At 38.2% G+C, this 16888-nt stretch overlaps 1 protein-coding gene across 1 annotated transcript in view; it reads right to left on the minus strand.

Annotated features, from left to right (window-relative positions):
• LOC107711798 (signal peptide, CUB and EGF-like domain-containing protein 3) overlaps nucleotides 1-16888 on the minus strand; it is a 113397-nt gene that overhangs the window by 85168 nt on the left and 11341 nt on the right. The window contains exon 2 of the mRNA XM_016516850.1: nucleotides 10781-10903. Coding sequence (XP_016372336.1) covers nucleotides 10781-10865 — 85 coding nt within the window. The 5' untranslated portion in view covers nucleotides 10866-10903. The remainder of the gene's footprint in view (nucleotides 1-10780; nucleotides 10904-16888) is intronic.

The following is a 16888-nucleotide window of genomic DNA, read 5'->3' on the forward strand; positions in this document are numbered from 1 at the left end:
ACAGACAGACAGACACAGACAGACAGATAGACAGACGGATAGACAGATATGCACTTTTGCATATCAACACCTAATCAGTATTCAACAACTTTTGCGAGGAGTTTAGCCAATAACAACAGAGGTCATTTACATCTTCTTAAAGGTACAGTATCAAAACAGGCTGTTTATTTCTGAGGTCCTTGAAAAAACATTTTTGCTGATGAAACCTTGACTAACATTTTAAGTTGATTTCAAAAAGAGTAGAATATCACCCATTTAAAATGCATCTGCTCAAACATCTTTAGTTTGTTCCTAATTTATTTATTTAGCTCAATACGAGCTTCTGTGTGCCGGTAACTGCGGTGATTATAGTGAATTATGCCTCATGTTTGGATGGCGAGAGCAGCTGAATAAACATCTCCGAGCTGGAGAGAGAAGTGGATGTCTGTGGAGGGGGACGCAGGCCATCCCCTCTTATTTGACGCCCAATTGAGCACTAATTACCCAGACTCCTCTGCTTTGCTTTGTAGTTGTCTGGGCTAAGGGAGTACGGAGAGAGACGCTCGCCGTCTGGAGTACAGCGCTTTATTTGTCTTCATTCCTGAATGCTTTTTATCCCACCTCCAACACAGTACAAAGTCTTTGCACTTTTGCTTTTTATTTCGGTTCTGCGCCAGCTTCACTCCGTCGAATTACAAGCTATTTTACCTCGGCTAATGCATCTCCATATGAGGCCGAGCGATCTACGGCACAGGCAATTTCGAGAAGTGGAGGAAAAAAGTGTTTTGCACTATTTATTATGGTCGTATTGTTTACAGGTCATTCGTTTCAAGCTGAGGAGATTGCAGATGTGGAATAAACGTTCATTCTGCATCCAAGAGCCATAATAAATAGCCTATTAAGACTCGGATGATGGACTTTACTGTGTACATATTGATTGAACGATGCAAAATGAACCTGCAAACATCTAGAACTGTCTGCATGGATGGACTTTGCTGAAAAGACCAACAATTGATTAAGGCTGGTTTAGGATTTACATAACTTAGACAGCAGCGTCTATCAGTGATATACTTAATATAAAATTAAGTTTATTTTGTAATAATTTTTAAAGATAAAATGCAATATTTGACCTTTTAATATGCAAATTTAATTTGCCACACCACATGACAATTTAAACTGCAAACAAGCTAAAAGCAAGTAATGATGACCTTACAATATTTTATTAAAATATTATAAAATAGTATATATATCTTGTATAATATTTTTGTGCAGTTTTTTATTATTGACAGACAAAATGCAATATTTATACATTGAACATGTGTGTAATATTCATTTGTCATAGGACAATTAAAATGTAATCCAAATAAGCTAAAATCACGACGTTCAAGTATTCTATTAAAATAAGATATAATATTATAATTTTTTATTTGTTTATATTTTTATTTTATACTATTATTTTTTACATTTTATTAAGAGAGAAATTTGAATATTTGTACATTGTCCTGCAGTATGATAAATTAATGTACATTTATTTAATTTAAGCAAACTGCAAATAAACTAGAAGCAAGTGATTGTGACCTTAAAATATTTTATAATATTATAAAATAGTATATATATCTTGCATAATACTTTTATGTATTTTTTTAAATAATTTTAATACAAACTTCTAAAACAAAATGGAATATTCGTATATTGAATATGAATATGTGTGAAAAATTCATTTGTCACACCGCAGAACAACTTTAATGAAATGCAAATAAACTAAAAGCAGGAAATGGTAAGCAAAAATATTCCATTAAAATATTAATATTATAAAATAGCATATATAGGATATCTTGTATAATATTTTCATGCATTTTTGATTGAGAGACAAAATGCAATTATTTGCATAATGAAAATGTGAAAAATTCATTAATCACACCACATGACAATTTAACCGAACTGCAAATGAGCTAAAAGCAATAAGCTAACAGCAAAAATGCATTTTGTATGTAATTACATTATTATTATATTTACATACAAGTATACACAGCCAGTCAAAAGTTGTTAACATATTTGACCGCATTTATGTTCCTCATGATCTTAAAAACCTTTTGATGTAAAGCTTTATGCATAAATGCATGAAATTAGTTTTGAAGATCTGTAAACAGTGCCTAAATATAAATATAAAAAGACATAAAGACATAAAACCCTTGCTGGTTAAGCTAGTTAAGAAGTGTGACCAGCCAAATAGGCAAGCGCTGCTTTCTCAAGGCTCAGGCATGTTATTTACCCCAAACCCACGTTATTTGTAGCAAATAGCTATCAAGAGTTTTGCAATAGCTTTCAGAGGATTAGGATCCGGTTCTGCTGCTTGTCTTTTTGCACGTGGTGAAGTATATTTGAACAGCGATGCTCATATCTCCCCAGCGCACATTTGTGTTTCCACACCATATCAAGGGCTTTACGCCACTGATCCCGGTTCAGTCAGGAGTGCCGTTTTAACGCAGCGCAAACATTCCAGAACTCATTCACTTTCCAATGTTTTGCCTGGGCTTACGATGTTTGTATCCAGAAAGGATCACATTGGCTAAGTGGGTCCAAAAGCAGCATACACCTCTCCAAATACAACTGAGCTGCAAAAACGTCCCCTAAAGGCAAACGGCCACTAGAAAACAAGACACGACCACATCTTTGTGCAGTACAGTTAGAATAGCATCTGTGTGCTGAAAACCACGAACACTGATGAATTAACTGTCCTAAAGAAACAAAATGCCAAATGAATGTAATGATGAACGTACGATGCAAGTAAGAGATACATTCTCTCTACAGTGTAGACAGCCTCAGTGATTATAACAAGTTTTTTTTTTTTTTTTGAAAGAGCTTAAACTCATAACAGATAGACGATGGTAAATAATCTTTGGTCCCTTTCTGTATATAATATACACATCTATACAGAGCTGGGTAGTAACTGATTACATGTAATCTGGATTATGTAATCAAATTCCAAAAATTAAGTACTTGTAATTAGATTACATTTTAAAATACTTGTAATCCGACTACAGTTTCTTTTTTAATGATTACATGATTACATATTATCAACATAATAGCAATTTATTTATTCTCTTTAATTCTTCTTTGTCATCTTTTAAATTTCTAAAATAGCCTATACTGCTTATATACATTTCAGTTCGTTAATTTTTATTTCAATTGTCATTCAGTGGGTTATTTAACTATGTATTACTATGTCTTTGGAAGGCTTTTGTCTTTCAAACACATTGAAATGCATAAATTCACATAATTTCATATACATGTGATGCAGGGATTCCCAAACTTAAAATTTTTAATTAAATGTTCGCGTTAGCTTAACAAGTGATTAACATGTAAAATATAAATCTGCCAGTTTCGCTTAATTCAACTTTGCATTTCTTAACTTAACTGATTACCTCAAATTGTTTGAATTTTGCTAGCTTATTCGGGTTTACACTGACTATAACAACCAATGTGAGGTCTTGATTTTCTAATTCGTAAAATGCATTAAATGAATTCATAAACAGTTTGTCTTGTCTGTGTAGCCAGAATATGACATGCTGTTTCACAAAAGCATTGTTACAGTATATTTTCTAATAATTAACCTTAACAGTCATTATTACTATAATGCAATTAAAGTATTTTTTCCCCAAAATATTGCAGTTCTACAGTGTAATAAATTCCTGTTTTATTTAATAATTTATATATTTATAATTTATAACAATTTATATTTTTACTGTAGGCTTTTTACATTATGCAATTGTTGTGTAAATACACATATTCCGCCTTTAAATGGCAATTAAACAGTCAGTGTAAATAAACATGATCGTTTCAGTTCATTGCTGTGTAAAGATCACTGTTGTTGTTCAAATTTTACAGGCGACAGTCCAGAGTATTTTGATTGATTGGAGTAACATGTTAAAAATAAAGGGGTCATAAACTGCTTTTGTTTTTTATGTTGTACTATTCTCTGAGGTTCACTTATAATGTTATCAAAATTTTTACATCAAAAAACATAATTTAGAAGAAGTAAGCTATTTTCTGTCCAGTTTTTAACCCCCCTCATCAGAACGCTCTGTTTGAGTAGCTGTGGAGGATTGTAGACTCAGAAGTAAACACCCAGTGCACAGTTGTGTATGTTTGACAGCATGCATTCATTCCTCATAGATGGATGCTGCTGTGATTTAGGTCAAAAACTCATAAATACTCATATCAAACGATCTGTAATAACAGACAAAGCAATAGTGATCACATAATAAAAACAGTTATTCACACTTGTGTTGCAACATTACTGTTGGATCCTATATAATCGGCACAGTCCCGTGTCGAATAGTGCCTTGTTTGTAAATGAATCCGTGGTAAAATGAAGTGAACAAAGGACCAAGATCTTCATTAAAAATAAAGTTTATTCACTCTTTCCTAACGTTGGGATCAGAAGGAAGGAAACGCAAACACTGAACAGGGTCTTCTTGTTCTCAGAGCATCTTTATCGTTTGGTTTCTGCGTAGACCTGCGCGTTCGCCTCTCTCTCAAACACTACATGTGCAAAAAGGTGGGCGGGGCTAAACAGGCAGTGATGTAGAATCGGTGGGTGGGGCTAAACAGGCAGTGATGTAGAATCGGTGGGCGGGGCTAAACAGGCAGTGATGTAGAATCAGCAGGCGGGGCTAAACAGGCAGCGATGTAGAAGCAGGTGTTGATCATCTTCTGTGGAGGCAGCACTTATCCACACTATTACATCATAGAGTAGAACATTCCACAAGCTGTCGTTTTGGCAGACTGCCTTCAATATAAACTGTTTTTAGACAAACAAGAAAGTTTTGAGTTCTGAAACTTACAGGATATTTTTATATTACAATGACCTCTTATATGTTAAAAGATCAAGGGAATTTTGATTTCTCAGTTCATGACCCCTTTAAATATTTGACATAAAAGACAACAAAGATACGTTTAATGAGGTAATTATAAAAATTGCCCTTATGAAGGAAAAAATGCCCCTTGAAATCAATTCCAGAAATAGAAATAGAAAAATGAATTTCTGGCCCTGCATTGATGTGATTGGGACTGTGCTGTAATTACCAGTCCAAGTCCAAGTTATCGGTAACGTGTAAGATATTTCATGCTCTATTTCACGTCCAAAGGGTAAAGAGTTGAGTCTGTCATCTTTTTAATCTTGCATTTGAACACCTATTTCCCTTCCCTTAGGGAAGTCTGAAAATGAAACCAAGGAACTGCAGAAATAAGACATGGAGAAGAAACCTTGAAGTGTCTACACACACACACACACACACACACACACACACACACGCACACACACACACACACAGAGAGTATCGACCAGAGTGATCTTATTATAGACTATAGTACATGGCAAAAACAACCGTTTCTTAATCAGTAATCTTGTCTTGTTTCCAAAGAAAAAATATCTGACCATGCTTAAACAAGATAAATATATTTGAGAAGCATAAGATATTAAGATTTGAATCACGTTTATTTTACTTTCCCCACTGGCAAATTGTTTTCTTATGGTTTAAACCTCAAGTTTGGCTAGATTTGTGCTTGGAAAAAAGAGAAACAGTTTGCTAGTGGGGTAAGAAATATAAATTTAATCCCAAAATTAGTACTGTCAATCATTTTATAAAAATCTAATTAATTACATGATATGCCATTTAATTCAGTGAATTAATTGCATATGAGTAATTAAAACCATTCACTATTGTGGCAGACAAAACCTAGAGTTGAGTCTAACAATCTAATTGAAGTAGACTTGTTTTGCATTCTTTTTAAAGGGGTCATATGATGCGATTTCAATTTTTCCTTTCTCCTTGGAGTGTTACAAGCTCTTGGTGCATAAAGAAGATCTGTAAAGTTGCAAAGACTAAAATCTCAAATCCAAAGAGATATTCTTTATAAGCCGCCATGTCGTGAAGGCGCTGTGTGATTCGTTGTGAAAGCGAAACTACTTTGTTTGGCCTTCCAAAAGAGGACGATATCTGCTTTGTCATGCCTGGAGTTGATCCGTGCTGGTTGCTGAGGAAATACAACACCTTTGGGCTGTGGATCACCACGGGGTCGTCACATATGGTTGCCGCAAGCCCTCCGGACGCTCCTTCGAATCCGCCGCCTCTGCTCACTCTAGCCCTCCGGCCGTTCCTCACTTTATCCCCCGGCCTCTGCTCACTCAAGGCCGCCATGTGTGACGCTGTTTCGTTGTGAAAGCGAAACTACTTTGTTTGGCCTTCCAACAATGGACACAACGCGAGTTTTGAGCAGAGTAGAGTAGGCTTGTTGTTTGTCGTTTCTCCGATCACAAATGCAGACATGGTTTAGTCAGAGCACACCTCGCTTTTTCAGACCAATGAGCTTTGTAAAAATCGACATGTTTCAGAAAGGCGGGGCATAGAGGAGAAACAATAATGTACAGTATGTGGAAAAAAATGTGTTTTTTGAACCTTAAACCGCATAAACACATTTCATTACACCAAATACACAAAACAATGTTCTTTTTAGCAGCATCATATGACCCCTTTAATACTTAATTGCACTAAATGAACTTCTTAAATTGATAGGCATATTAAATATATATTCTCCTATGCAGTTTGATCTCAGACACGTTTATCTTGTTTTAAATCTATGCAATTTTAATGTGTGTAGCTTGGAAACTGTATTTAATTTTATTATGTCTATTGTCTATTGTTAGTTTATAATGCCTGTTCCTGGTTTTTGCATATTAATGCTGCAAAAATGACAAGACGTAAGAAAAATACACTTGTTTTCCCTTTTAAATTGTTTATTTTCCTTGCCCCTATTTTTTTTCTTGTTTTAAGCATGAACACTTCATTTTGCTACATTTTTCAGAAAACAAGACTTAATATCTGAAGTTATTTTGATTCTCAAGTAAATGTATCTTGATTTAAGAATATTTAGACATTGTATTGTATTTCTGTTTAATGTCAGCTACTTAAATTTAACCAATTACTTCAGTAAATCAGAATATAGAACTCATAAGGCTGTAATATTATGACAAACACCATTGCTATCGATTGTTGCTCTTGATATTATAATAATGATTTTTAATGTTTGTTAATAGAATACATATAGAACGTAAAACGTCTGCACATCACATTATAGCTACACAGACAAACACGCCCAGTCTAGCGCAAGTTAACTAATGTTATAATCACTGAATCTGCAAAATGAGTCTCTTAATACTTACATCTTTTCTGCACTTCGTTGTTTATGATGACAATTGACGAGTACGCTTAAGTCAGTCAGAGAGTGCGCACTCAAACAAAACTCCGGCATTTTCAGCGTTGACTAATCTAAATGCCTCTGATTGACCATCGCATTCATAAGCTCAACAGAAATGCGTGTGATTGGTTAGAAGACTCAACGCTGTAAAAAAATAAATAAATCTGATGCACATGCACAGTTCTAAATGTCATTAATTGACACTTTTCACATTTCATTTTTATCGCGACAGCTGTAATAGATTAATTGTAATTATGCAGGGGCAATTTTTGCCCTTTTATCTTATATCTTAAACTTGTGGGGCATTTATGTTCATTTTTGTGGCATTTTTGCGGAAAGCCCCAGTTAATTTCCAACCCTGATTTTTGCATTAGACGTTAAATTTCAATAGGGCCTTTCGCACCGCTTTAGTTCCAGAACTAAATGTACAGTACTAAAGTACTGGGATGATTTTGCGCGAACTATTTCCCAGTACTATTTAAAGGGTTGCATTCGCACCGAGAGTGTGTACTAAGAAGTGACGTAAGCCGGTCGACAGCGACGTCATTTGTGCGCGGCGTTCAACAACAGAAACAAAGAAAAACAACATTAACAACAGGAGGATGGAAGACGCTGTGATCGGAGCTGTGTTTTTGTTGCGTCTCACGGGTTTCACAATAATGGACATGGAAAGTCGACGTATACGTAAAGCGATTGAAAGAACGGAAAGGAGGACTAAGAATCTCCAACGACAACTGACAGTGCTACAAGTGCCTGCACTTCAGCGTCCGTCCATCTATCGCTGTTCTCCATACTTGCGAAATAAGTTGACACAATGTTTACAGTATGTTTACACAGCGTTTTAAATAATGGCGGGTGAGGGCGTTTTCATACGCGTTTGGCCAATCAATGTCTACTTACGTCACGATTAGTACCAGTTGTGCTGGTTAGACCCTGCTCCGGAGTAGGAGCTAATTTGGTTCTCGAAAAAGGCAGTCCGGTACTAAAATCGCACCCAGTTCCGGCGGTGCGAAAACGCCAAAAAGTGGGTAGTTCCACAATTAGTTCTGGTACTATGAAAAGGTTCCCACGGTGCGAAAGGCCCTACTGACGTAAGGGTCTCACTTGGGAGCCCCAATCACCTCTGAGCATTACAAGAAATGGCCAATGACAATTGGCGAGTGGAATTTGCATCCCAAGCCACTATTCATACATACAAGTTGGCAGCATGCATCTACTCATTCAGGTTTGTGCTGAGGAGCCAAGAAGCATCCCGGCATTCAGCGCAGTTCACGGTTGTGGCATGAGAGATGTAACATCTCCGTTCCCTCCTTCAGGGAACGAGGGTTACATACGTAATCGAGACGTTCCCTATCAGTCAGTCATTATCGACGTTACGTCGACACTGAAGTTAGGGGTCCTGATGGAAAGCGCCACAACCAGAACTGTGTTACGAAAATTGAAGGTGCAGGTGCTGACAAGCAAGCGTGTTAGAACAGATGGACCTCAATCCATAACCTACCTAATGCCTTATAAGCCAGATCATTTATCAAATACACGGACATACCAGGGAAGCCGAAAAAAAATTTGTTCCGACACTCTCACAATTCTAGATTTCAGCAACCGTTTGGATGCAGAGACACATCTGAATAGGAATGTGAACACTAAGACTGGTTACAGCACTGTCTTGACCCGAGTTCGGGAGAACACAACAGGAACTGACAGTCAACAAATTGTCTAGGGAAGGCACAGGTTTACCAAAGGAAACCATATCATGGAAAAAAAACATACAGGATTACCAAGGGAATCTCATGTATGGAACCAAGTCCAGTAAAAGGGGGTGACTAATGGCATACAACCCAAATACTGGATGTGACAACAGACTCCTCCGCTGAATGCCACAGGGTGTTGGAGGAATCGACCAGGATTCACCAGATGGGAATGTACTGGAAGAAGATAAGCACACGTATCCTAACCAGAGGAATGGCACCGCAAGCAAGACACAGAGGCAGGCCTCCCACAAATTACCTGTTCATACCCAACACATGGGAGGAAACTGGCTCCACCTGGAGATTCTAAAACCTTACGAAGGTGCTCAGCCCGCAGCTCTGCAGATGTCTGCCAGAGAGGCACCGTGCACCAAATCCCATGAGGAGGCAACACTCCGAGTGGAATGACCTCTCACCCCAGGGAGCACAGCTCACCTTGAGATTGGTACACCAAGGCAATGGCATCCACTAGCCAGTGGGCCAACCTCTGCTTAGAGACAGCCTTCCCTTTCTGCTGTCCTCCAAAGCAAACAAAGAGCTGCTCAGAGCTTCTGAAGCTCTGGGTGCATTCCACGTAAATGCACAAAGCGCGAACAGGACACAGCAACACAACGGGTGGATCTGCCTCCTCCAAGGTGCAGCGCTTGTAAGTTCACCACATGGTCCTGGAAGAGAGTGGTCGGAACTTTGGGCACATAACCGGGCCTGGGCCTCATGATAACGTTAGAATTAGCCGGCCCAAACTCAAGGCACGATTCATTGATCAAAAATGCCTGCAGGTCCCCAACCCTGTATGATGTATGTGAGCGCGACCAAGTGGGAACGAGGCGTTATCTGGGAGTATTTAATCTCCTTGCGCCTCTCCCTGGATCCTGCGGAGAGATAGCAAGGGAAGCATGAGGAAGCAGAGCATCCTGCAACCACAACCTCTTGAGTGGCGATACACTGTGTCGAGACTGACAGTAAGGAAGCAGAGCGTCGCTCACAGACAGATCTCGACACATGAGACCCAGAGATGAAGGAAATTGCTCTTTTACTAAGAATGTGGGTTCCGCTGACCGAGGGGTGAGCGACTGAACAGGCATCAATGGTGGTGAATGCCCCCAGCCCAGTCCCAGATGTTAGTGGCCCCAAAAGAGCAACCCCTTCCATCTTCCATCAGGGTGTCAAGAAAGCGGACTTTGTCGGTGTCCCGCATCTCAGCCAGGTTCAGCCAGAGATGGCACTCCTGGACTACCATGGTAGACATCACCTGCCTAAAGGGACCGCGCCGGGACTTTCGCTGCCCAGAGGGTACTTACGTCACGATTAGTACCAGTTGTGCTGGTTAGACCCTTCTCCGGAGTAGGAGCTAATTTGGTTCTCGAAAAAGGCAGTCCGGTACTAAAATCGCACCCAGTTCCGGCGGTGCGAAAACGCCAAAAAGTGGGTAGTTCCACAATTAGTTCTGGTACTATGAAAAGGTTCCCGCGGTGCGAAAGGCCCTATTGATAAATTCACTAGTTTTATATAGAATTGTTCTATAGTCTATACAGTATTTAATGCAATTACATAAAAAGTAACTGTAATTAAATTACAAAAAAATTTGAGTAATCCCTTACTTTTTCAAGAGAAAATAATAATAATAATAATAATTACATTTATATAGCACTTTTCTGGGCACTCAAATCGCTTTACATAGAAGGGGGGAATCTAAGTATAAGTAATTCAGTTTTCAGTTACAGCAATCAAGCCTTTCTATTCTGAACTCATTTGTCCTGCATTTTTTTTTTCTCTTAGTAAGCGTTTCTCACCTTCACAGTGCTTTCCGTCGCCTTTGTATCCTGATTTGCAGATGCATTTGTATGACTTGAGGGTGTTCTGACAGATGGCATCCATACTGCAGCTGTCCAGGGCCTCGGCGCACTCGTCCACATCTGCTGAGAGAAAGGAAATCATGAGTCTTCGAGTCGCTATTTGGAGAAAAACCGACACATGTTTTCACCTCGGGCGAGTAAATAGAAACAGTCAAGCGAAAAGCTGCTGATCCAGCATGGCAGAGCAAACTCATTTCACAATTCCACCCAAAAACTGGTCAGAGCTGATCCCAGTTCAGACGCGATTGTGAGGCCTGCAGCATCTCATATTGCTGTGACCTCTGGGACCGAAGCCAAACTCAACATTAGGATCCTTCAGCAGCGCTTTGGCATTTCCTGCAGTCGAGCTGCTGCTGCAGCATATCGCTTTAGCCTGACAACAAAACACATTCTGTCCTGATAAAGGTCAATAAGGATGTCATGGTTACAAAGGACCATCTTCTAATACTCTTCTTCATCAGAACGTATAAGACTCTAACCCATGATGGTCTTCAAAGTCATGTTCACGAAAAACTCAACATGATGCTAGGATGATGTGGGTGGTTGCTAAGGCGTTGCTAAAATGTGATTAATAATTGCCCAGGGTGTTGCTATGCAATTGTTAAGGTGTTTTGGGTGGTTGGCCAGGTGCTGCTGTGCAGTTTCTAAGATGCTTGGAGTGGTTTCCAGGGTGTTGTTATGCAGTTTCTAAGATGCTCTGAATGGTTGCCAGTGTGATGCTATGCAGTTGCTAAGGTGTTTAGAGTGGTTCCCAGGGAGCTACAAAGGTGTTTTGGGTGGTTGGTCAGGTGCTGCTGTGCAGTTTCTAAGATGCTCTGACTGGTTGCCAGGGTGTTGCTAGGCAGTTTATAAAATGCTTTGAGTGGTTGCCAGGGTGTTGCTTAGGTGGTTTGAGTGGTTGCCAGAGTGTTGTTATGCAGTTATTAAAGATGCTCTGAATGGTTGCCAGGGTGTTGTGTGCAGTTTCTAAAATCCTTTGAGTGGTTGTCAGGGTGTTGCTAAGGTGGTTTGGTGTGGTTGGCAGGGAGTTAAAATGCAGTTGATAAGGTGTTTTGGATGATTACCGGGGCATTGCTATGCAGTTGATTTGATGCTTAGAGTGGTTGCCAGAGCAATATTATGCAGTTGCTAAGGTGTCCAGGACGTTGCTATGTAGGACATTACTATACGTTTTTAGTGGTTGCCAGAGAGTTTCCATGCACATATTAAGGTGTTTTGGATGGTTTCCATGGCATTGCTATGCAATTGCTAAACTCTTTTGGGCATTTGCCTGGGTATTGTTATGCAGTTGTTAAGGTGTTCTGAGTGGTTGCCAAGGCATTGCTATGCAGCTGCTAAGGTGTTCTGAGTGGTTGCTAGGGAGCTCCGGGTGGTTATTAAGTGGTTTCTTACAGGCCCAAGACAAACCGCCCAGCCATAAATCAAATTATGCAGTACATTCTAAGAGCTCTTTGGCAAGTATGTGTTGAACATGAGGGTGTGTTGTGCAAAATCAAAATAACTACAAAACTGTTTGGCCTCGGCTGTGATTCCACACGGTTTGAACAGTCAAATCTGTCTTCACAGTACAGTTCTGTCTCACTGCTGTGAGGAAACGGATGCCCATCAAAGCAGGAGACTAGAGCTTATTACAGGGTTAGAGCTCCAGCAATCCCGAGCCAGTTTCCACAGAGTCTCCTCAATGCTGCTGGTAAGAAATGGCAACCGTTTCATTTGAGCACTTGTCGGCCAACACTCGAACCGACATCTAATGAAGCTGAAACCTTAGTTTTCACTCTAGAATCCACAGACGTCCTTCACTTCTTCATTACAAATGCAGGAATCTCTCTGCTGATGCTGCAGGGAAGCGGTGGACGTTCTTTATGGTGGCATTAGCCATTAAATTACTCACATGCTGTTTACAGTACAAAGCTTTTAGGAGTTTAGTACGGCACCCAAAGTGCTTGTTCATTACTGAAGTGTCCCCGCTGCGGAGAAAAGAAGAAGAATTGGTCCTTTTTCTTAAGAGCCCTAATACTATAAAACACACCATTCATCAGATCTCACGCTGAGGCCAGTGAAAGGAAGGAAAATGATGCATTCAACAACATTTAAAGTCAGAAACCCATTTGTCCGAATGCCCAGTCCCGAAGACCCAATAATTTAATTTCTATCATCATTTACTCAACCTCAAGCCATTCCAAATGGCTTTCTAACTTCTACATAACACAAAAATATGTATTTAGATGCAACTTCACACAGTTTTTTACATGCAGTGACTGCTCATAATGCCCACGAGCTTATAAATAAACCCTCAAAGCAGTCTATATGACTTAAGCACAGCAGTGTTCGAACTATACCGTGGACTTTGGGGGAGCCCACTTGTTTTTTTTTTTATAACGGGGAGGAGGGGGTGTTCATGCGCTTGCGCATGCCTCAAAAGAAAGCTTACAATGACTTACAAAGATACATAACAGCTACAAGTGTATGCACTACTTGCTTTATGCAAGCACTATATAGGATAAATCACTATACAGGATTTACCCTATTATACTTTATCGACACGAATTGATAGGCGAAATGCACCCTGAAGCACAGCATTTCAAGCCTTTTTAATCCATATGAGAGTTATGTATGGGAGCCTGTTACCGCCACTGAATACAAAATAAAAAAGGTAATTGCGACTTTTTATTTCACAATTCTGACTTTTTTTCTCGTAATTGTGAGTTTATCTCGCAATTCTTACTTTTTTCTCAGAATTGCACAATATAAAGTCGCAATCGCATTATGAAGTCAGAATTGCGAGATATAAAGTCAAAATGATGAGAAAAATATATTTTTTTTTATCTCAGAATTGTGAGATTGAGAAAAAAAGTCAGATTCTGCGAGATACAAACTCACATTTGCCAGAAAAACTCTGTAACTCGCAATTGCAAGTTTATTTCTCACAATTCTAAGAAAAAAAGTCAGAATTCCAAGGTGTAGACTCGCAATTGCAAGAAAAAAAGTCAGAATTATGAAATGAGTCACACTTACTTTTTCATTTTGTTTTTTGTGGTGGAAATGGGCTTCCATACTTTCGTGTGAGGAACAGACTGAAATTAAAGTTATTAATCCATTATTCAAAGTACTAAAATGTAATTTTTTCAATTCAGTTTAGTAATGACACATGCATGGACCAATGCAATTTGGTATCAACAACATCAAATATGGCAAGCCGCTTGGACACACCATTTTTTGCATCTCAACACTGATGCAAATACAAGTTTTGCAGAAGGTTTTGGATAACAGCCTAAAATTTTAGTCTTCTCATTGGGAAAGGCATGCTTGGAAAAGTGCATGTTTCTGCTTTTTCGTTTTTAGGTGAACTATTCCTACTAAAAGATGGATTGATGTAGGATCAGATCTTAAAATGCACTTAAAAACATGGAAAAACCACTTGCAGTTTAACAATACCACTTGGTTTGATAAAATGAATGCCAATAAAAGTTTGTTTTTTTTTAATTGGGAAATGTTCATTTAGCCATGACTAAAGTTCAGTGTGAAAGAACGACAAGTTTCACACTTTAGTAAATGAGAAAGCAGGCTTTAACACAAAGGTCAGACCAATTCAACCTTACTATACTATAGCTGTGTTGAGAAGTCATTTGTTTAAAGGAGGAAGGCTGGAAAAAATGCAACCAAATTCCACATGCAAACCAATTACCCACAATCCAATCTCCGTACAACACAACCAATCAGATTCATTAGTCATAATTGTGCTTATGCAATACAGACAATCAGATTAATTAGCCATTTTATACAACAGAACTAATGAGATTATGGGTTGGTTAGCTTGGTCTAGTAAGTACAACATGGTGTAGTTATAAACTCTACCAGCAGAGGCAAACCCTGACCCCTGTGAAAACTCTAGCCAATCACAATCAATCAGATTCATTGACCACAATCGCACTTCTACAACAGAGCCAATCAGACCCATTACCCACAATCACGGATCGCACAGCAGAACCAATGAGACCAATTAGCTGCAATCACGCTCGCACGGCAAAATCAATCAGTGTCTCCATTCAGTCCCAGAAGAAAGAAAACAATTTCTCATGTAATAAAATGGGCGAAACAGACTCCTTATTACTGCTAAATCAATCACCATGAGCCCAAAGTGCTCGGGTGGTTGTAAACCCAAATGCTGTTTTACAGAGAAAATAAACATGTCATTGTTAATCTGTCTATGAGTTTAGAGAACCTTCCACGGCGCTCTGGAAGAGAAGGGATGGAGGCATATTTTAAGAGATGCCAAATTATTTTTCTGGCTGTTTTGTTCTTTCTTTTGTGCTTCAAACTGGAAACGACACTGAGGCTGAGATTAAAACAAGAGACACTGATTGCACTGATGGATATAAAGGAAAAATGTAGGCTGAGAGGATTTTTAAAGGGATAGTGAAAAGTTTGCCTTTATTTACTCACCATTTATTTTTGTTCGAAACCCTGTGTTACTTATTCTTGCTTCCATTGAACACAAAAGGAGAATTTTTAAAGCAGTGTTAAGTGGTTGTTTGCACGACACCATTTTTAACTAAAAATGGAAAACTTTTTATTCATTTTGGCTGTTCAGCAGTGGCAATTTGAGGGCTTGAAAAGGCAAACTGCAAAAAAAGGGTTTCAAAGTTCAAATTTTTGATAACAATAACGTTATCATATCGGAGTAAACTACGAAAACGGGAATTTGTGAAAATAGTGACATCTTGCGCATGCATATTACGTGTTGAGTCCATAGGTACACAGTGTTTCTTTACAAAGTGGTATCGCCAACTACTGGCCTGGCATGCATAATACAACGTTTTTAGTGGTTTTCGCAGATCCATGTTTAACAGGGATCATTTTCACAACGTTGGCATTGTATGCAAAACTTTTCCGTTTTTAGTACATCACTGTCATGTAAACATACCCTGAAACTAAAACTATTAAAAAATAGTTTTCGTAAATTGAAATAAAGCTGAAATCAAGCAGTGTTGTTAAATGGTAACTAAAACCAAAACTATGAAATACTGTTTCTGTTAATTGAAATAAAGCCAAAATAAAATAAAATATAGATGTTAGATGAAAAACGTAAACTTAAAAACTTCAGCGAAAATTAGAAATGTTGCCTTGGCACTAACCATTACTAAAACTAAAACTGAAATAAAATATAAATTAAAGCTAAATAGAATTATAAAAAAAAAACTAATAAAAAATGAAGACTACAATTAAAATTAAAACTGAAAATATAAAAAAATATGAATAAATACCATAAAAGTATAAAAATACGTTTTTAAAGAAGATTCGGTTTTAGTTAATGAGTTTTCAAAATTACAGAAAAGCACATTAATTTTCTCATAAAAGTGGTTACTTTTACTTTTTACTTTTTCAGGCTACGTTTCAAGTCTTCTAAAGCCATATGATAAAATTGTGTGACAAGCAGACCAAAATGTAAGTCTTTATTCACTGGAAAACCTTCATACCCTCTAGATGTTCATGGGAGTTAATGAGAAGTTAGATTCATTAATAATTCATTTTTTGAGTCCGACCTTTTAAAAGAATCAGTTAATGTGGTTCATGCCTGAATGATCTGTTAATAAATCAGACTGATTCCTCACACAAAGCAATCAGAAGTTTCACTTTTTGTGCTGCACAAAAGAAAGTCAGTCATACAGAATAAATGACAGCAGAATTTTCATCTTTGGGGTGAACTGGGATAGTTTAAAGAGCCGAATATGTTTGAACAATATTTGCTGATTTTTTTTTGTGTGTGTGAGTGTGTGTGTTCAAATTCAGCCTCTCCATCACAAGAAAACCAAACTCAATGTCAAAAACATCTCCAAACATGTCAAACGTTGTGAAGATCCACATTATCTCCCCACGCTTTAGAGAGATTTATGTGCTCCGGCAGAACATAAAATGTCTTTATTACTTTGGCTAGCATGAAAGTGACTTCATGAATACTTTCCTGCCTGTTGACCTGGAAACATAAACCTTTAAGAATCCTCAATAAAGTATTCACGGCTGCTGTAATCTTTCTATGTAACTCAA

The sequence above is a fragment of the Sinocyclocheilus rhinocerous genome, unplaced genomic scaffold (genome assembly GCF_001515625.1).
Source record: "Sinocyclocheilus rhinocerous isolate Xijiao unplaced genomic scaffold, SAMN03320098_v1.1 scaffold1409, whole genome shotgun sequence".
Taxonomy (NCBI): Eukaryota; Metazoa; Chordata; class Actinopteri; order Cypriniformes; family Cyprinidae; genus Sinocyclocheilus; species Sinocyclocheilus rhinocerous.